At 36.9% G+C, this 20,620-nt stretch overlaps 2 protein-coding genes across 2 annotated transcripts in view; one reads left to right on the top strand and one right to left on the bottom strand.

Moving 5' to 3' along the window:
• LOC127977551 (C-Jun-amino-terminal kinase-interacting protein 2-like) overlaps nucleotides 1-13,275 on the top strand; it is a 29,817-nt gene extending 16,542 nt beyond the window's left edge. The window contains exons 3-13 of the mRNA XM_052582473.1: nucleotides 2,646-2,858; nucleotides 2,945-3,023; nucleotides 3,224-3,418; nucleotides 3,591-5,921; nucleotides 6,709-6,784; nucleotides 6,980-7,152; nucleotides 7,324-7,433; nucleotides 7,550-7,672; nucleotides 8,430-8,500; nucleotides 8,618-8,716; nucleotides 9,942-13,275. Of these exons, the coding sequence (XP_052438433.1) occupies nucleotides 2,646-2,858; nucleotides 2,945-3,023; nucleotides 3,224-3,418; nucleotides 3,591-5,921; nucleotides 6,709-6,784; nucleotides 6,980-7,152; nucleotides 7,324-7,433; nucleotides 7,550-7,672; nucleotides 8,430-8,500; nucleotides 8,618-8,716; nucleotides 9,942-10,014 (3,543 nt within the window). The 3' untranslated portion in view covers nucleotides 10,015-13,275. The remainder of the gene's footprint in view (nucleotides 1-2,645; nucleotides 2,859-2,944; nucleotides 3,024-3,223; nucleotides 3,419-3,590; nucleotides 5,922-6,708; nucleotides 6,785-6,979; nucleotides 7,153-7,323; nucleotides 7,434-7,549; nucleotides 7,673-8,429; nucleotides 8,501-8,617; nucleotides 8,717-9,941) is intronic.
• Nucleotides 13,276-14,083: 808 nt separating this feature from the next.
• LOC127977802 (arylsulfatase A) lies at nucleotides 14,084-19,895 on the bottom strand. The gene is made up of 8 exons (XM_052582939.1): nucleotides 19,507-19,895; nucleotides 18,364-18,604; nucleotides 17,975-18,193; nucleotides 17,069-17,238; nucleotides 16,870-16,994; nucleotides 16,652-16,779; nucleotides 15,416-15,518; nucleotides 14,084-15,320 (listed from the first exon to the last, which is right to left on the bottom strand). Exons 1-8 carry the CDS (start codon nucleotides 19,728-19,730, stop codon nucleotides 15,025-15,027), a joined length of 1,506 nt encoding a protein of 501 aa, XP_052438899.1. The 5' UTR covers nucleotides 19,731-19,895; the 3' UTR covers nucleotides 14,084-15,024.
• Between the last annotated feature and the right edge of the window lie 725 nt (nucleotides 19,896-20,620).

Genomic DNA, 20,620 nt, shown 5'->3' with positions numbered 1-20,620 from the left:
CAGTGAATATCACTGCTTCACCTCCTTCCTGCCTCTACTGCAGTATACAGCTGATCTGTGTGTGTGTACTGTAGTGTGTATGTGTGTTCTTTAAGCTTCTCTCTATTTACAATCCTTCGGTGTTTCCTTCACCTTCTAACACTGCATCATTTATTTTTTCCTCTTCATCTTTCCCTTGCTTTGCCTCTGTGGTCAGCATCGATAGCACTGCATCCATTCATGAGTTCTGTGTGAGTTCTGCTGGCTCAGCAGAACACTTTTTGCTGGTGTAATGCTGGCTCCGTTTCTGAGCGGGGATGAAAAGTCAGTGCTGGTCAGGGGTGAGGCCTCGTCCTTGGAAATAGCAGAGCGATAGAGTTTCAACAGAGCATTTATAAACCAACTCGTGCAGAACAGCTAGAACTACATCAATACAGCATTATCTCTTCTAAGTGTGGTTATTGGTCATGGTGTGTTTGACTGCTGCTGGTATTGATTTGGTTAGAGATGGGAGTATAAATTCAGGTCCCTGCAGTGCCAGCTGGTTGTGAATGCAATGCAGTGTGAGACTTTTAATGGCATCACCCATACACATTTGCCAAGCAACAAACAGAATTTTAACTCTATTGTGTGTGTTTTTAATTGAGGTGAATATGAGACGTTAGGCTTATGCAAGTGCATTGACTTGTCTTCCTGGAAGTGTGCTGTAACGTGAGGAGCTTTAGCATCGATCACCATCTGCCCTTCCCAATCATAAGACAAGATTCTCTCAGTTTTGTCCAGTCCATCCACAGTCCATCCACTTTCCCTTTTAAAGACTAAATGAATTCTTTACAAAATTCTTCTTATTTACTTTCTTAATACACATTGTGAATAATATGAATCAGACTCTGACTCTGTTTTGGTGTAACGCCCACTTTTCATGAACCAATAAATAATTGGGCAATAAAATTTTGCCCTGCCGTATATTTAGTTTAATGAATATAAAGGAATATTCCAGGGTAAATATGAAAACAAGCTTCTAGTAATGCACTTACAATTATTAGTATTTTTCTTTATATGAAATAAAGAATTTTAAGTCTCACATTTCTTTTTTTTTATTATTCTCATCTATTATTGTCCCATAGACTTCAATTGTGAGCGCATTACTGTAAATAATGTTTATTGTATTTTTATAAACTGAAGGATGTTTAAATAATTTCCTGTTGTAACAAGCTATTTTTTTTTATCTAAAATATTATTGCCAAAAAACATAATTGTCTGGAATTTCTTGGTGAGCTCAAGCACAAATACATTTATACATGCATACATAAATGATGTATTTGTACATACATAGAACATTTTTGAGCTGTCTTAAGAACTACAGTCTTTAATTGGATTTCTTAATAATGCCTATTAAGTTATCCTTCCACTTCAACAATGCAGATATTGTTGTTCCAAGAAACTTAAAACCCTTCATATTTTCAGTGACCTGGCCATTAATAGTTAATGGCAAAAGAACCTTTTTACCCCATCGATAGTCAAACACAGTTTCCTTTGTCTTAAAGACATTGCATTTCAGATTGTGGCTACAACTCCATTCAATCAATGCAGATACCTCTTTTCTATAATCGTTTTCATTCTGTTATCAAACCAATTATTGTAGTATCATCTGAAAACATATTTTTTTTTTTACTGATTCACTGTGTGAAACGCAACCATCAGTGTACATGGAATATAACACTGGTGACAGTACAGAACCTTGTGGAGCTCCAACCCTTTTTTGTTCTAGGGCTTGAAATCCTGTTTTTATTTTTAACTACCTGTGATCTATTCTGTTGAAAATCCAAAATCCACAAAGCAAGGGAATGATGAACCCCCTATTGATCCAATTTAACAAAGAGTTTTACTGGAACAATTGTGTTAAATTCAGATTTTTAATCCACAAAAAGAGCCCTGAAACCAGTGCCATGAGTTTCAAAGTGTTGCAGGATTGAGTGAAGGCAAAGAGTAACAGAATCCTATTAGTCTTATAAGCGAATTTGTTAGAATCCAGACAGACCATTGAAATTATATTCTTTAGTACCAATCTCTCAAATATTTTCAGTATGACCGGTGTTAGGGCCACTGGTCTGTAATCGTCTAAGCAGCTAAAATGCAGCTTATTTGGAACAGGAATAATTATAGCTGCTTTAAAACATGATTTAAACTTTAGTCCTTAAAACTCACTGTTAGTTTCAGCATTACAGTCATATAAATATGCTGTATTCGTCACTAAACATATCTTCAAGATAGGGTTTGTTTTTCCTGCAACCACTGATCTCTATATATACAGTAACATATGTTTCAGAAATTATGGCTTGGCTAGCAGTCAAATCTTCATCCAGTCCAGGGTGAACATATGGCCCAACTAATAGATGGAACAAAACATTAACAGCAGAGAAAAAGGCCATGTTGAATCATGCATGGTTGACATGAGAATCATTTGCTCTTGTTCGTGCTGACTGATATTTATGGATATCGAATTTGTGTATAATTGCTCTTCACTGGTTCATTCAGTCACCCCTGTTTCAGGCTGCATTATTGATTTGTGGTAATGTTTTACAGTTATAGTTACCAGATATTTGACAATTATTTTCAGGTAAAATATTTAAAATCCTTCCTTTCTTTTCTTCTTCTTTGTAAAGGACTGCTTAATTCTAGAAAAGAATGATTTCCACCACCCAGTGTCCTCATTCCAAGATGACTTCCAAGAGTTTGAGATGATCGATGATGAAGATGATGAAGAAGAGGATGCAGATCCTGATGCCCCTCCCTCACCATCAGCATCTCCTCCCCCCTCCCCTACACTGGGCACCCTGAAAAGCCGCCCAACCACTCTAAACCTGACTGCTTCCCAGGTACCTGTTTTACACAGCTGTAATTGATACATCAATAAACATATGTTGTCAGTATTTAAACTCTTTTTTTTTGGTCCTAATCTCAGGACTCCTTGAACAACAACAGCAATATGTCTTCACGAAAGTCAAGCTGGCAGGATTCTCTTCGAAACCCAACTTCACAGGGTAATTGTTGTTTATATATATATAACAGAATTCCAAAACTGATTCCAAGATTCCAAAAAAGCTCTATGCAAACTCTAGCTAATTCATAAAATTATTGCATCAGAACGTCACTTATCATATTCTATTGATTGATATCTATTTCGGATATTTTTGTAGCTATAAATGTAGCCCATTGTTAATCATTTTACTCACCTTTTTAGGTTGCTTGTCTCCAAATCACTCTTGCCTTGAGGATGGTTCCCATGCAACTACCACTTGCTCAGGGGCTCCAGACACCACCGGCTCTGCCAATGGTACACCCTCAAATCCACCAGGACATTGTGGTCTTCATCAGTCACCTGGTAGGCCGCTGCTGTATGACTTTGAGGGCAACAGAAAAGAACGACCTGAATATGGTAAGAAGTCATATTGCTAACGGCTAATCAAAATTAATACAGGTTACAATTTTCATGGTGATATTGAACACCTTCAGCAACATTTCTCATTTTGTCCTTATCCTTGTCAGCTTATCTTAGTTCCCCTCCATCTCGCTTTTTCTTTCTAAATCTTTCCTGTCTTCAAAACTAGGCTCCTTTGGTCAACATAACTCGTCAAGCGGGTCTGAGGCAACTGAGGTGAAAGCTGATGTTGAGGAATCCACTCTAAGCGAACTTGTTCCCACAGTGGAAGACTGCACTTCTCAGTGCTCTGATACCGAGGTGGACCACGACCTGAATGGTCATACCAAACATCGACTTTGCCACTCTCGACCCAGTGACACTTATACCGTGACTACAGAGACTGCTTATGACCCAGAGCTGGAAAACGATGGCACCAGTAGGTGTCTGTCCTCAACCGCACCTCTTGGTAATGATGCTGAGACTCCGCTATCAGATGAGGAGCTGGACAAAGAGTTTGACATTGACTTCATAAGTAAGGATACCTATGATCAAACCTGCAAGGAAGATGAGGCGTCGTCTTATGTTGAGTTCCCCTGCATTGAACCAGCTGAGTGCATTTCTGTCTCGAGCTACATGTCATCCAGTCGATCAGATGTCCTTGATGCTATGGACGAACCTCGAAACATGCATCAGGGTCAACCTGCTGCAAATGACACAACTTCTCCTTCATCTGATCCTGGTATCGCTGATATGAATACCAAACGCTATGCGGAGTCAGACCGCCACAGCGATGACCTTAGCTCTCCTGGATCAGACTCTGATATTGAAGGGGAACTTGAGGCTGCATTTGCATGTGGTCCGCTTGCTAGTAACATGATTTCTTCCATCTCAGAGACAGAGCTGGACCTGACCAGTGAATCCAGCAGCGGGCGCTCTTCACACCTCACCAATTCCATTGAAGAAGCAAGCTCCCCAACCTCAGACCAAGAACTGGACCAGGAGCTGGACCCTGAACAGGACAGCGGTATTATAGGTCTAAAAGCTTCTCTTCTTCTGGTCCAATCTGAGCCAGTTAAACAAGAACCTTCACCAGGTCTAGACCCCAGCCCAGGTATGTTACAACTAGATGATGGCCAAGCTTTGATGGGCCTGCAGAATGTAGATGACGAACAGGGTTATGAGCACCAGGCCGATCCAGATGAGACTCTTCCCCCTGCCATCCCCTGCGAGGATAGTGGCTCCCAGCAGCTGTTGTTGAAGATTGAGCCTGACCACAGTCTTGAGAGCTTCAAACGCTCCTTCTATTTGCCGGTTGGCCCCAAACTCATGCCCTCTGTGGACGACTATGATGGTAACAGTGAGGGAGAGTCCGATTCAGAGTCTGAGGACGAGCTCAGTGAAAACTCTGATTCTCCTTGGCTTCTCAGCAACCTGGTGAACAGGATGATCTCAGAAGGCTCCTACCCAATCAGCTGCCCAGAAGAGTGCCTCAAACGCTCAGCCTCGATCTCTGACACCATCTCACCCTCGTCAGACTTGGAAATAGATACATTCACTGAGACGGATGGCTGCAATTCACAAGAGCAGAAACTGGAAGAAAAGTCACAGAAGGTGACCTCTGAAAAGTTAGAGAAGAGACTGCATGAGGAGAAGGAGAGAGAAGCCAGCTATTTATCTGAAGAGGGACAGAAGGAAAGCAAGAGAATGGACACTTGTCTGTACATGAGCAGCCCCACATATGGCAACGCTTCACCCGTCTTTACAGAGAGATTTGATATGGGGATAAAGAATTATGAATCGGAGCACTTCCCATCCCAGAACTCATTAAAAAACAAGCAGAAAGAAGAAGAGGAGGAGGAGCCAAATAATGACTTGGTGATGGAGAGAATGAAGGAGCTGGAGTCTCCCAGCTTGAGCGAGAGCATAATCAGCGACAAAGATGAGGGACGGGAGATACGGGTCGATCAAATCACTCTGCAGCGAATCACTGAAGTCAAAAACAGCCTTACGCTGGACCTTCCAACAGCACAGACCAATCACTGTTTCAGTCTTACCTACTCAACAGATAATGATGAAGATGAGCAAGATACCTCCCCTTTCTTGGAGGATCTTCAAAAGGTACCTTCACCCTACGAAAACGAGACTTACTTGGACAGCTCCCCACCTATTGACGAGAGTGTGTTGAGGAACACAACCTCCAACCGGCCCATCGATGACTCCTTGGCATACGATTCAATGAAGTACACCCTTGTGGTGGACGAAAACACAACGCTTGAGCTGGTGAGCCTGAAGCGCTGTACCTCTGTTCTTAGTGAGGACAGTGATGGACTCTCTACTATTTGTGATGAGGAAGTTGTTGATGAAGATGAAGATATTTACGGCCAGGGCCAGATGGAAAGAGGCATGAGACCTGATTTGCTATTAAGCTCCTCTGAAGAAGATTCCTCCCCTGAGGCGGATTTACCTTTCTCAAAGAAGTTCCTCAATGTGTTTGTCAACAGGGCGTCACGGTCCTCCAGTAAGTGACATTTAACACCATACAAAAAAGATTTAAGGGATAGTTCACCCCAAAAAAATTAAATTCTGTCATCATTTACTCACCCTCATTTCATTCCAAACCTGTACACAACATGAGATGTTTTGAAAAATGTGTTCAATCGTTTTTGTCCATAAAAAGAAACTGAATGTGGTCCAGTATTGTTTTGGACCCCATTAACTTTCACAACATGAACAAAAACAGAAGAGAGAATGATACAGGTTTGGAATGTCATGAAGGGGAATAAACGAAGGCATTTTGTGAAAGATCCTTTCATTTTGGTTTCTTTGAAGGATTTCTTAGTGCCAAAAATCCTTCTTTTTTGTTATTGTTTGCTCTCTTGCTGGATTAAACTAACATGACTAAAACAGCAACCTTTTTAAAGTTACTGTAAAGGTTTAATATACAAATGTGCTCAAGGAAGAAATGCATATAAATTGTTGTATTTTACTGAAATAAATGACCAAATACCAAATTAAATTCATTCCCATCCACAGAGCCATTCTGATCCCGTTTAGTACAGTTTAAGAGATTTAGAAGATCATTTTACATAATTTAGGAGCCTGTCTCGCTGAACAGAAAGGATATTTAATAATCCTAATGAGACGACATCAGAAGATGAAGGATTTTGTATGACCTGCTTCTAAATGAGTTTTGCAGTCCTCTGTGACACACACACACACACACACACACACAGACACACACATTACCTTGGGGCTTGTATTTCAGTATTAAGTGACATAATGTATTTGCATTATGTGTGTTTCAGGCACGGAGTCCTTTGGGCTTTTCTCGTGCACTATAAATGGAGAAGAAAGAGATCAGACTCACAGAGCGGTCTTCAGGTGAGAAATGCTACCCACACTATTACCTAAATACACCTACAGTAGCTCTAATCCAAAAACTCCAGTCTGGTTTAAAGTCCAATCACAAACCCTCAAGGTACTCTTCTTTTTCAGTATCTGTTAAAACGGTAAATTGACTGCTCTTAATATCTATTGCATGCAATGCAAATGCAAGTTTTAATGCCCACGCTGCAGGTTCATCCCACGGCATGCAGATGAGCTGGAGTTAGACGTTGATGATCCATTATTCGTTGAGGAAGAGGAGGATGATTACTGGTACCGTGGGTACAACATGCGCACAGGGGCCAGAGGGATTTTCCCAGCATACTATGCCCACGAGGTTGTTGGCCAAACCAAAGATCTGATGAGTAAGAATTTTGAAAATAAAATTTTTTGGCATTACTGTTTTGGGGGGAAAATACATATATACTTCTGTAAAAGAGTCCTTCTGTTACGGAATTTGGGACTGGTTTCACATCTGGTGTCTTTGTTAAAGCACTTGGTGAGTCAGCATTGTCTGTATACGTGTGTTTCCATAGCAATGAAGAGGAACCCTGCTTGGATGGAAAGCTTCCGAGTGCAGTTCCTGGGTTCGGTGGAAGTTCCTTATCACCAAGGCAACGGCATCCTGTGCGCTGCCATGCAGAAGGTACCGCAGACAGGAAATCAGAGTGTGCTTTACTTGTGTGAGATAGTACTCAATGAATGCCAAATGTTACATCATATGATGCAAACTAGAACTAATGGGTTTGTTTTGTCTTTCAGATCGCTATGGCAAGGAAGAGGACGGTGCATCTTCATCCCCCATCTATTTGTGAGCTGGAAATAAGCCTGCAGGGTGTGAAACTAGTCATGAGTTTGGATGATGAATATGACTTTTCAGGGGAGGTAAGAGAGTGACGAAGAGTAAAAATGTAAAGGTAAAACTTTTTTTTTTTTTTTTTTTTTTTTTTTTACTTTCCCTACTGGATATGACAGTAGTCTTGTTTACCCAATCAGCAGTCAGCAATGATTAATTTATTCTGCAAACAATTTTATTTATTTATTTATTATTGGGCTACTGAGTCTTCATTTCATGTTTAAATGAAAAAGAAAAAAAATATATAAAAAAATAAATAATAATAATGAGATATAGATATATATATATATATATATATATATATATATATATATATATATATATATATATATTTATTTATTATTATTATTATTCATTTTTTTATATATTTTCTTTTAATTATATATATATATATATATATATATATATATATATATATATATATATATATATATATATATATATATATAAATCTTTTTTTTTTTTTTTTTTTTTAACAAAATATTAAATAACACTTAATTTATATATATTGATGACTTTTAATTAGAAAAACATTTAATTAACACAATATACAATGACAGTGACATGACGTGGTCAAGTGTGGTGTCCCATACTGGGAATTTGTGCTTTGCATTTCACCCATCCAAGTGCACACACACAGCAGTGATTAGAGAACACAAACACACACACACAAACACACCGTGAACAGACACCCGGGGCATACATTTTGAGACATACATCTAAATTGCAGCGTTTTGCCTGGATTTTGATATTAATTATAATTCCTCTTCTCATTTCTTTTTATAGTTTGACAGATGTAGTCACTTTTTCCAAATGAAAAACATCTCCTTTTGTGGATGTCATCCTAAAAACAACTGGTAAATATACACACATACATTACCACCAAAACCCCAAAACAAGTCTTCATGTATTTTATCAATTTTCTCAAAAGATTTTGCAGGCCAAAATAAGTCCCTCTCTCTGTCTCTCTGTAGTTATTTTGGTTTCATCACCAAGCACCCGATGCTGAACAGGTTTGCATGTCACGTCTTCGTCTCTCAGGACTCCATGAGACATGTAGCTGAGTGTGTGGGGTGAGTGCAATGCTCTTAGACATCACAATAACATTTACAAGAAACTTGTGACACTGAGAATAGCAAAAAAAGAAGAGCAGGGAAGAGAAGTTAAACGAGAATTGGTCTCTGCTTCAGTATCAGAGCCCAGGCTTGTCTGCTGTGTGAATTATTAAAGCTTCAATCTTTTGGAGTTATGGGACCCAGCAGGAGGCAGCTATCTCTGCCGCATTACATCATATGACCTTATGAACATATACATTATTTAGCCTTCTCATTAAGCACAAAAATGAAGGGGAGAAAGTTAAGGAACAGAAACTAAAAATGTTTTACGACAATACTTTTTTTTCCATCATTAATAACAAGACAGAAGCTCATCAACCTGCACACTTGTACAGACAGACACACAGCTTTAGTCTTCTGTAGAGTTGTGGAAATGATTCCTCATTATTATTGCACACTTTATGAGCCTCCAGATGTGTAGTTAGCTGGTGTGACTAGCTTCTGTGTTATAGTGTGTGCTGGGCTTAAATAGACTCCTTTTAATATTATAAAATAAGTATAATTTAAATTATTATCTAATTCCTGGTTTATTGTGAACAAATTGTTCAGAAAAAAAAAAAACAGGCAAACAAAATATGCAATAACTGCTCCTTCCTGGATAATAATGAACAAGAAAAACATAATTTACAAATAAAATAGAAATTACAAATAAATATTATAGTTATATACAATTATTTTAGTTAATTAGTCAATTTGACATCAAAATTGACCTTATTTAGTTGATTTAGATCCTGGTTTATTGTGAACGAACTGGTTTGAAATTTGCTTGAAAAAAAAAACTAACAAAATATGCAAACGTTTGACATCAAAATTGTCCTTATTTAATTTATTATTTAATTCCTAAATATGATGAATATACAAAAACTATAATAACCTTGATATCTATAAATATATATGAAATGTAATGATAGTTTTAGGAGTTATAGTTCTATTATAGTTATGACAGCTGAATTTGTTGAAAATTTACCTTAATTTATTATTTAATTCCTAAATATGATCTCTCTCTCACATACACACACACACACACACACACACACACACACAATAAAACCAATGTGATCATATTTAGCAGAAGAACTAACATTATTCAAACCTTATTTAATAAAAACCTTATTTAATTAACTCACAAAGCGCAACACACGTGTGAGTTGTGATCTCGTATGTCTCTGTGTGCTTGTTTCAGACGGGCGTTCCAGGAGTACTACCAAGAGCACTTAGAATACGCCTGTCCTACCGAAGATATCTACCTTGAGTAAAAGATGAAAAGGGTAACCATGGCGACTGCTGTCCCTCTCGACAGGTGTCTGTTCCTGGGCTTGGCCACTACGAGGCGCCTGGGAGCCTCCTCAAATGTAACATAGGCCTCATCTCTTTATTCTCTTCCTCAGTTTCTTATGTTCTCTCGACACGAACTGAGTTGAATACTCTACATAGGCTCTTAGTGGTCTGTTTATTTGATTGGTCATCAGTTCATTTATTCTCTTCATTGAGATGGATTGCTTGTTTAACTTTTCTACTATATAATTAGGGACATGGTTTTGGGTTGGATACATCACTTCAGTTTCTTTTTTCTTTATATATATATAGTCCTGGTGTAGAAAAGGCAAAATATGACTTTACTTGTTTGATTGCATGGCTTTGAGGGTTATGCTCACAAACACACACAATGTCTAAAAGAGAAAGGCGATCATAGGTTTGAATCTGAAGACCAGGAGTGTTTGTAAATATGTATTTGTCTGATTCTGATACATTGCTGTACTGGGTTTGTACTAAAAAAGACAAGGCAGCAGGACGTGACCTGGAGTCGTTGATAGGTCTACAGATTGTCTGTTCCGATGTAGTAGAAGGTTTCTGATTTTACCCTGATGTAAATACTGTACAAATAGGGATGACTGTAGGTGAAAACAGATGCTTCATTACATCATGGTATGCAAGTATCCTGCGCCATCTGTCTGAGAATGAGAAAGAGGGACGGATTGCAGGTCGGCAGGCTGGGTACAGTAGATGAATCTAAAGATGGTTTGGTGAATCTCATCAAGTCATATCTGGAAAATACCTGACCCCAAAATCCCAAAGATGAAGGCTTTTTGCAACTGTGACATTATTTTCATATCAATTTTTAACACCCACAATTACTGTAATGCATCCAGATATTTCAGTCTGTGCATAGTTTTTTACAATTATTATTTATTTGCAATGCCATTGTGACATTAGCATCACAGTTAAACACCCACAATTACAGTAGTGCATCCAGATGTTTTAGTTTTGGGTCTATTTATAGTTTTAGTTGATTTTCATTACTGATTCTCAGGAAAACGGTAATAAAAATCATCCTGTCAATATTTACATTTTTAATCAGCATGCAATTAAGGCTGTGATACAAAATTTACCATTAAATATAAATAATTTACAAGGATTTTATCATTAAACTCAATATTTATTCATATGATAATGATTATATTTTTATTATAATCGTTATTAATACAAATAATAAACAAAAGCAAAATTATATGTTTTTATTTAGCTGTATTGGATAAGATGATCAAATGTGCTTAAGTGTTATAATTTACAGCAATTATGTAATTGAATTTTTATCAATAATAATGGTCACGTTGTTGTTAGTATTTTATTTTTTATTTTTTTAGCATTACAGTAATAAAGGGTGAGGTCAGGAAATGTGCTTACTTGTTATGAAACAATCATAATATAGACTTTATTTTCTTCATGCACATTAAATAGATTTTTAAATATTTCATTTGGGGTAAAATGTTACTGAGATATGGACTTTATATGATTCATTCATGATTCAGTTGGCTATGCTATAGTTCAGTCCCTTGGGCGTTCAGTCAAATAATATTTCTCCAGCTCTCAGACCTTGTTAGATTGTCAGGTTGGACTGACACTTTCAGCTTTTAAGCCTGATCTCGCTCACCTCATGCTCTGAACATTTGCAGGCAGAAACTTCAGAGCGATATGATGCTTCTAGACAGTGAGGAAAATGAAAAGTCCCCATTCACTCGGAAACCCACTGAATGCAAGAATGTTTTACCAGTGGAATGGATAATTTAATTCAGTAATCTGCAGGACAAATATTGCTTCATATTACACCTATAAAGAATAAAATACCCTAATTCTGTCCTGTGAAGCAGATGTATGTAGGTGCCATGTGATTATATAATAAGCTCTTGATTGGTAGACGTTCAGCTCTCTGACTAGCCCTTGTCCTGACCTTGACCGGCGCTGCCGAGACTGAACAGAGCAGATCTCCTTGCTGGCTTCATACAATAATCATCACGTACCTCATTCAGTCTGATGAATGCAATTCAGGGCCATGCAACAGCTCACGATCATGATGCAAAGACATTCAGGTAATACTACAGGAAAATGCATGTCTTTTTTTTTTTTATAAAACTGGCTAATGACATGGATGGTTCAGATTTATGAAGAGATGGCATATTTAAATTTACAGTTTATCAGTCGGTCGAAATAATAAATGTCATGTGCTTGAGGGATTTACTATTCTGTTCTTTCTGCTCTTTTATATTGCACATTTTGACAAGACATCTGACTTTTTCATACACACTGCACTGCGGTATACATAGTATGGTAGTATGCTATTTTGAACGCAGCCCAACGTTCCCTGCACACGACTGTATCCTCCAGCAGCCTGCAATCTGTTTCCATGGTTACCCGCTCATTTATGACGGTGACACTCTCACGGAAAGGAGATTTGTGTTTGAAATGTGTCTTGTTTTCGGTTCGATTGCTGTAAATATTCTAGAGTCAGGATCGCCATGCTGTGTCCTTTCTGTTGAGTATGTTATTGAGATAAATATGTACATTTAAAAGAAATACTAATGTTGATGATAACAATCTCACAACCAAAAGCCAACTGTGATGGGGTGAAAAGATATAAATAGCTTTGAATTAGTATTTGTATCCTTCCTTTATCTGCTTCTCATTGGTATACATCTGTTGTTGGATGTGTGGTCAGTCACCATGTGTGGAATAACATGCAATCGCTGACGTTCTAACAATCAGACCTTCACTCACAAACAGACACGCATCCAATGCTCAAGAGTCAATCAGCAATTGTGTCTCATTTATGAGCAATCATTTATATCAATCAGAGCTCTAAATCCTCAGTTATGACTGTTACATGACATTTTATTCCGTGTTCATAAGGTAAATGGATATCTTGAATATTTTAGCCTTCAATTTAGCAATTTGTAGTGAAAAATTGGCTGTGAAACCCCTAACACATTCAGGCAGAGCATCTAATACTTCTTGATCACTTAAGCTTGGGTAGCTGAAATACAAAGTTCTGGACTTAAACGTACATAATTCAGTCCTTCACTGTATCCTTCAACAGAAACAGCTTCAGTATGACAAAACTATGTATCTTGTATGTTTAAAAATGACAACTTGTAAAGAAAAAAACAAAACAAAAAAAATCTCACTGCCTTGTCTTGGATTTGGTCTTCTGAATAAAATATTATATGCTTGATGTCTCCAAAGTGTTTCTGAGAAGTGTTATTTTAGATTCTATTATAGTTTTTATTAATTATTTTCAAATTCAATTTTATTTTTATATTTTCTTTTTTCATTTGAGTCGTTCTAATTTTTTTAATCTATATACTTTTTTTTTTTAAATTGCAGTTAAAAGTTATTTCAAACTACATCTTTTTTATGGCTCAAATTTTAGTTTTTGTTAACTATAATAACTTTGTTTCTGAGTTTATTTGGCAGAGGTGAGACTTCGCCGCTTGTGGGACTGATGCTGTTGGACAGCAGCTCTGCAAGTTCTCTTGGTCATGTTTGTCATCTACATGTTAGGCTGTCTTTAAAGGGATAGTTCACCCACAAATGAACATTTCTGTCCTTAATTTCTCACCCTCATGTTAATCCAAACATGTAAGACCTTTGTTCATGTTTGGAACACAAATGAATTTATTTCTGATGAAATCTGAGAGCTTTCTGACCCTGCATAGACAACAATGCAACTACAATGTTCAAGGCCTAGAAAAGTAGTGAAGACATCGTTCAAATAGTCTATTTGACATCAGTGGTTCAACCGTAATTTTATGATGCTACGAAAGAACTTTTGTATGCAAAAAAAAAAAAAAAAAAACTTAAAAATTATTCTCTTTGGTGTCAATCTTTGATGCACATTAATGAGAGCTTTATATAATGTAATATAATTAATTACTATATTAATAAAAGTTATCATTTTTCCATATTCCCTAATAAATGGGTTGTCATTCAGCTAGTTTAGCCTTGTTCAGTACATGTATAATGAGGAGGAATAAAATATCAAGACCTGTGTTCTTTAACTTTCTTTTATTTAAAAAAAAAACACTCCTTAATTATTAATGATTCAATGTTAAAAGCAGACTGACAGTGAATGAAAAAAGTGCCACATAAACATTAATACATTTGTATTAATTATTTGTACATATTTGTGTAAACACCTTTAATAATTGTAATACTTCACAGTAGGGCAGCACAATTATGAGAAAAATCAAAGATTGCGATTACATTGAGGTTTATACCATTGTTTTATGTAATTGCATGCCGTATTTTTAAAAGAAAATAAACAAGCTAAAAAAAACTCTAGCTGAAAAACCTTTAGTGCTTCTCTATAGTATTTAGCCTCAAATGTCAAATATTCATCGGATTGGTTTCTATAAAAAATTTAATATGAATGGTGTTAAAATGCTATACTAAAACAATCGAAAAACCTTTCAGATAACAAGTAGAAAAAAATAAATATCTTAAGTGTGCAGAATAACATAAGAGGACTTCGAACGATTAAATAAATGTGGCATTCTTAATTGTAATCGTGATTAGAAATTTAATTAATTGTGCAGTCATACTTCACAGTATAGCTCCTCTATTCCCTTTTCAACCAGTCACTGTTATATCAGTGAACTAGTCAGAGACGCATTTTGGTCTGCAAACTGAGAGATAAGTGAGAAAATCAATAACACCACTTTTAGCATCCATACTATCATTCTATGCATTAACTGGACGAATTATTTGTGGACAAAAAAAAGCAACAGGATCAACTTCATTTAAAAAAAAAATCTTTTCAGTTGTTTTCCTTCAGTAAAGAACCTAAACAAGATTCCAGAAAAGTTATGCTTTTTCATTGCATTCTGCTTTGAGAAGAAAATCAATGGAAGATTGTGAACAATCAGTCTTTCGGTGGTCTTGTGAATTATACTTTCATGATCTGGCAGTGTGTCGGCCAGCTGCTGCTTCCATTAAAGCACAGAAGTGCAGCGGCAGCATGTGGGTTTAGGGGTGCAATTAGGAATGCAGCAGGGCTCGAGTACAGGGTCTGTCCCTTTGGCAATCTCACTCTTGCCAAACACCATAGAAGCCTCAAACTGCTCCTTGACGGCCTGGATTTGCTTGAGCACAGAGTCCCATTCGGTACTGTTAAGGTTATAGTTTTCTGATGGGTCTGCCTCTAAGTTATATAGTAACGGAGGATCATGGCGCTTGAGGAACAGTGACGAGCAGTTGCTGTCTGGGGTGCTTTGACTGTGAATTGCACCTGAGTTATGGGGGAAAAAAACAACAGAAATAAACAGGAAGGAGAGGTAGGAAGGTGAGGTTTATATACTGTAGTCTAAGCAATGGTGAACTCACCCTGTGTATAGTAATGTGCTTTGAAATTTTTCCATCTCAAAGCGAACACGCTATACTTCTCACTTGGAAAAGTCGGGTAGTAAAAGATGGTCTGTCTTTCACTCTGAAACATCAATAACCAGGTTTTTAAAGGGGTCATATGATGCAATTTAAAATTGTTCCTTTCTCTTTGGAGCGTTACCAGCTCTTGGTGCATAAAGAAGATCTGTAAAGTTGCAAAGACTAAAGTCTCAAATCCTAAAGGTATTCTTTATCAAAGTTAAGACTCTGCCACGCCCCCTTAAATGGCTCATTTAAACATGCCCCCACAGGTCTATGTCACTATGTGGAAATATGTGTGTAATGCTCGTACTCGTACGATTTGTCTAGACCAAAGTGACATGTCGGTTTAGGGGTGGGGTTAAGTGTAAGTCATTCTTACAAATTCATATGAAGTGTGCAACTTGTAAAATATGTACGATTTGGCACAAATCATATGAATTTGTATGAATGAGGTCGTACAAATTCATACGAATTAGCCACCTCGTAAAAAAATGTACGAATTGCTGTGATATCAGGCTGGTTATAAATAGTGTCTCCAAAACCTATAATAGCAAAATACACTGTAAAAAAAAAAAAAAAAAAAGTGGTGTGGTGCTGTGCTTAAAGATGTACGTCTAATGGATATATATGTATGTTAAATATTCAAAAATAAAGCAAACTGAATGCAAGAATGCTTCCAGTATGCTTAGAAATAAAATTAAATATACACCACTGTTCAAAAGTTTGGGGTCAGTAAGGTTTGTACACATTTTTTTAAATAAATGCGTCCTTCTATTGTGCAGTGATGCGTTAAACTGAATGAAAGAGACACTAAAGGCTTCTACAGTGTTAACTAATTTTATTTAAAAGAAATCTGAACTTTCTATTCATCAAAGAATCCTGAAAAATGTGTCACTGCTTCCACAAAGATGTAGAAGTAGCACAAAAAGAAATATTTCTTGAGCATATAAGCATGATTTCAAAGAATAATGTGACTCCATCTCAAGACTGTAGTAATGATGCTGAAAATTTAGCTTTGCATCAATGGAATAAATTACATTTTAAAATATTTTAAAATGGAAAACAAAAATATTTCACAACTGTTTTCCTGTATTTTTGTGAAAACGTTTTACAAATCTTAACAAGCCCAAACACTATGTGTGTATACATGCATGCATCTAAATATATTTCACTTTTGATGATTTGGTCTCTTACCGCTCCGTGATTCAACAGGATGTTTGTCATGTCGACCCCATCCAGTTGAACGTCAGGTAACGCAGCTCCAGCCAGTTTGGCAAAGGTGGGCAGAATATCCAAAGAGCTGGCCAGAGCACGGGTCACACCTTTGAATGATGGGGAACCAAGTAAACGTCTTCAGTTTCATAAAACACTGTATATTTCTTATAGCTGGATTCAGACACCGGGCCGTTTACCTGGTTGGATGGATCCAGGCCAATATGCGATGGCCGGCTCTCTCATTCCTCCTTCATAAGTTGTGCCTTTGCCACATTTCATCATGCCAGCGTTTCCCCCACGAGACTTCCGCATCAGCTCCGGCCTGTGAACGCACACATATATAGATGTTAAGAGAAACAGAAACGCACAAAGCATGGACTATGCAGAAACACCTACCCGTTGTCACCAGTGAAGAAGATGAGAGTGTTGTTGATCACCCCCGTATCCTCCAGAGTTTGCAGAATCTTCCCCACAGTGCCATCAAACTCCATCAGAGCGTCACCGAACGGCCCACGAGGAGACTTCCCTGCATAGTCAGTGCCTGCATACTGAGGGTAGTGTGTGTGCTGGAGACAGAGCAGGCAGAAAGTCATACTCTGAGTGTGTTTCTAAAAGATCACTATATATTCTGAAAGCAAAAATCCCACTTATTTTCAATATATTGTGTAAATCTTTCAAGAAAGACCTATTATTAGCTTTGAGATCATTAAATGGTGCTAAACACTATAGAAACCTTCAGAAAATCAGTGCGATTGTCACTTCTGATTTAAATTTTTTTTTAAGAAACTTAATTGTTTAGTTCAATCAGGTAATCCTCCCTAAACTCCCAAACAACTTTTATTTTAATATTTTGCACAAAAATTAATAAAAATTATATCTATGTTTTTTTTTATTCAATTGCAACATCTGCAATGCTTTATGGGATGCCTTGACTGCCTTCATAAAATAACTTAAAAACGATCATTTCATAGCACATCTTTGATGCTCTCAACTCATTATTTTTAAAGCATTTTTATCCAAAGTTGGTTTTAAATTAATTGTAAATGCATACTTATTTTCTCAATAACAAGCATTATAAGAAACTTTGTACTGTAGAAATGACGTAATATAAAAATGATCTAGTACTCCTTTTTAAACTTATTTAAGATATGCAAGCAATTGCATAAAACATTACAAAAGTGATTTACGTTTTCATTTTATCATTTATCAGATGCTTTTATCCAAAGTTGATAGCAATCAAAAAATGCAATAACATGCAAGTGCTGTGAGAAGTCTTGTCTTGTTTATTAGATTAAGACTCACATGTGAAGGATAGTACAGGAAGAATGGTTGGTTATTTCGGACCGCATCTTTGATGAACTGAGTGGCGAATTCGCTGTAGGCCTTCTCGAGCTGCAGGAAGTCTGCAGGCTGCTGCTTGATGTTCTCATTAAACACGAGCGGTACAGTTACAACATCCTGATCACAGAAGCCATAGCACTTCACATCCGGAGGGAAACACGTGAGATTCTGACAGGGACCCTTGGATAGAGAGATATTTTGCAATGATGAAAGACAGCAACAAAATGAAGACTCTTGACACACCACAATTAAAAAAATACACCAATTATAATAATGTTATGCAATTTCCTTAGTGCTTTCCAGGTAAAAAGAAAATATAAGAAAGTATTCCAGAAAGAAAATATAATGACCTGGTCATGTGAGTATGGGATACCGAGATAATTGTCAAAGCCATGCCGGGTGGGCAGGTAAGTGCCATTCAGCCCGAAGCCCAGGTGCCATTTGCCCACTATAGCTGTAGTGTAACCCTTAGACTTCAGCATCTTTGCGATAGTGGTCTCGTTGAGCGGGAGACCCCCTTTTGAACCCGGATACAGCACACCCGGATAGATGCCGGATCGAGTCTGATAGCGGCCCGTCAGCAAGGCTGCCCTGGACCAAAAAAAAAACAAAAAACAGTATATAAAAGGAAATTCTGCACATTAGCAGAATAAATCATTATCAGAGGATGTTTTCTAACCGGGCTGATTATGATATTGGTTTATTCATTGAAAGATAAATGGAAGGTTATCTTGAGCACATTGCATTTATCATTAGTCTCTAGTGTATGCATATTTTATTAAGATATTTTCCATTTTGCATACAGAAAATACACATACAGTGCGTGCATAGCATACATTTTAAATAACGCAGAAATAGAAGACCTATTAGTGATATGTTTATGATTTTATGAACCAAGTCGGTGAATATTACCTTGCATTCTGGCGCCATCTTCTGTGCCAGACACTATATTATCAAATATGTATTATGTTTGGTGATAATCATAGATTGTATAAAAACAGGTGATAATATAGCTCACCAGTTTGACAATTAATTTAAGAGACATCGTTTTTATGATAGCCAAATAAAAAATAAAATGTATAATAATAATCATAATAATAGCATTAATGATAAGCCTGCTATATTATGTTTTTAAAACAATAAGAAAAATAATGGTATAATTCCTACAGAAATAGTAAGCATACTAGTAGTACAGTTTATTTTATATGTAGAACATTTATAAATCTAATAAGTTAGTAAATAAATTAAATAACTAATCAATGAGACAATAAATCAAGGGACAATCTTTTGATAGCCAGACAAAACAACAACAAAACAAACCAGCCTGAAATGACTACATTTAAAACAGAAATAATAAAAAATGTTAAATAATATTAGCAATTTCTAATTGAATTAAACATCAAAAACTTGGAACCTGGAAGGTGATTTAAATATTATTAAAAGAAGTGTACAAATGGGTGGATTTGAAAATTATACTTTTTTTTTTTTTTAACCTGGAAGGGCTGCACACGGGGCTCGTGACGTAGAAGTCGGTAAACCGGAGCCCGTGCGCTGCTAGTCTGTCTAGATTCGGGGTGAGAGAGCTCGGGTGTCCAAAACAGCCCAGATCACCGTAACCCAGATCATCGGCGAACAGCAGCACGAAGTTTGGCGGAGAAGCACGAGTACATTCAGCTGTGATCAGTGCAAACAACGCGATTACGCACATTAAAGCCATTACGCAGATTAAAAAAATAATTACAACTTATACAAAACGTTATTCAAGTAGCATGACAGTCCCTGTTCGGTTTGTGATGAACAAACGCTTCAGGTTTACTCCTTTCCTCGTAGCTTTATTCCAGTCATTTCCCTTTTCTCCTTCTTCTATTTTCTTCTTCTTCTTCTTCTCTTGTTTTTTTTTTTTATGGCGGTTGGCAAACCAACTTAACGTGCATTACCGCCCTCGACTGGGCTGGAGTGTGAATCAGGCGCTATTGAATCTTAAAAAAACATTTAAACCCTTCTGGCTAATGTCTCTAAGAAACTTAATAACAAATTGATAAATGTTACTGGATGCTTTCCCTAACAAACCTTAAATTGTGAAATTATTCTGATTGACACTTCTGAGAGACTGAAAAAGCTGGTCTCTTTCATGGCTGTACTGAAATAAAATATGCTCTACAGTTTCTAAATGACTACAATATTGGCATTTCCCTGTTGGATGTTTCCCTGTTATCTTCAATGAAGAATTGAGCCCTGTGTGTCCTATTCTTAACCGTGTAATTATACTTTTTTTCCTTCCTATATCCAAGTCTGGTTAAATGCCTCCCTTTGATCCACCCAATACTCCTGCCATTTTGATCTTGCACATGCTTTAATGAACATTTTAGCTTCAGATTTGCTATATGGAACTTGTAATATTCTATTGTGTTTCAGTGTTTGTGTTTCATTTAACTTATGCAAAACCATACAAATTTTATGAATTATATCATTTCTTATAGATTTCCCAGTTTTCATGCTTTCTAAAGCTGAATAACTATCAGATTAGAGTTATTTAACTAATTTCCCTCTACCCATTCCAAGGCCAACAAAATTGCAACCAGCTCTGTTGTGTATACTTATAAATTA

This window comes from Carassius gibelio, chromosome B18 (genome assembly GCF_023724105.1).
Source record: "Carassius gibelio isolate Cgi1373 ecotype wild population from Czech Republic chromosome B18, carGib1.2-hapl.c, whole genome shotgun sequence".
Lineage (NCBI taxonomy): Eukaryota > Metazoa > Chordata > Actinopteri > Cypriniformes > Cyprinidae > Carassius > Carassius gibelio.
This window is presented reverse-complemented; position numbering and strand designations above follow the sequence as displayed.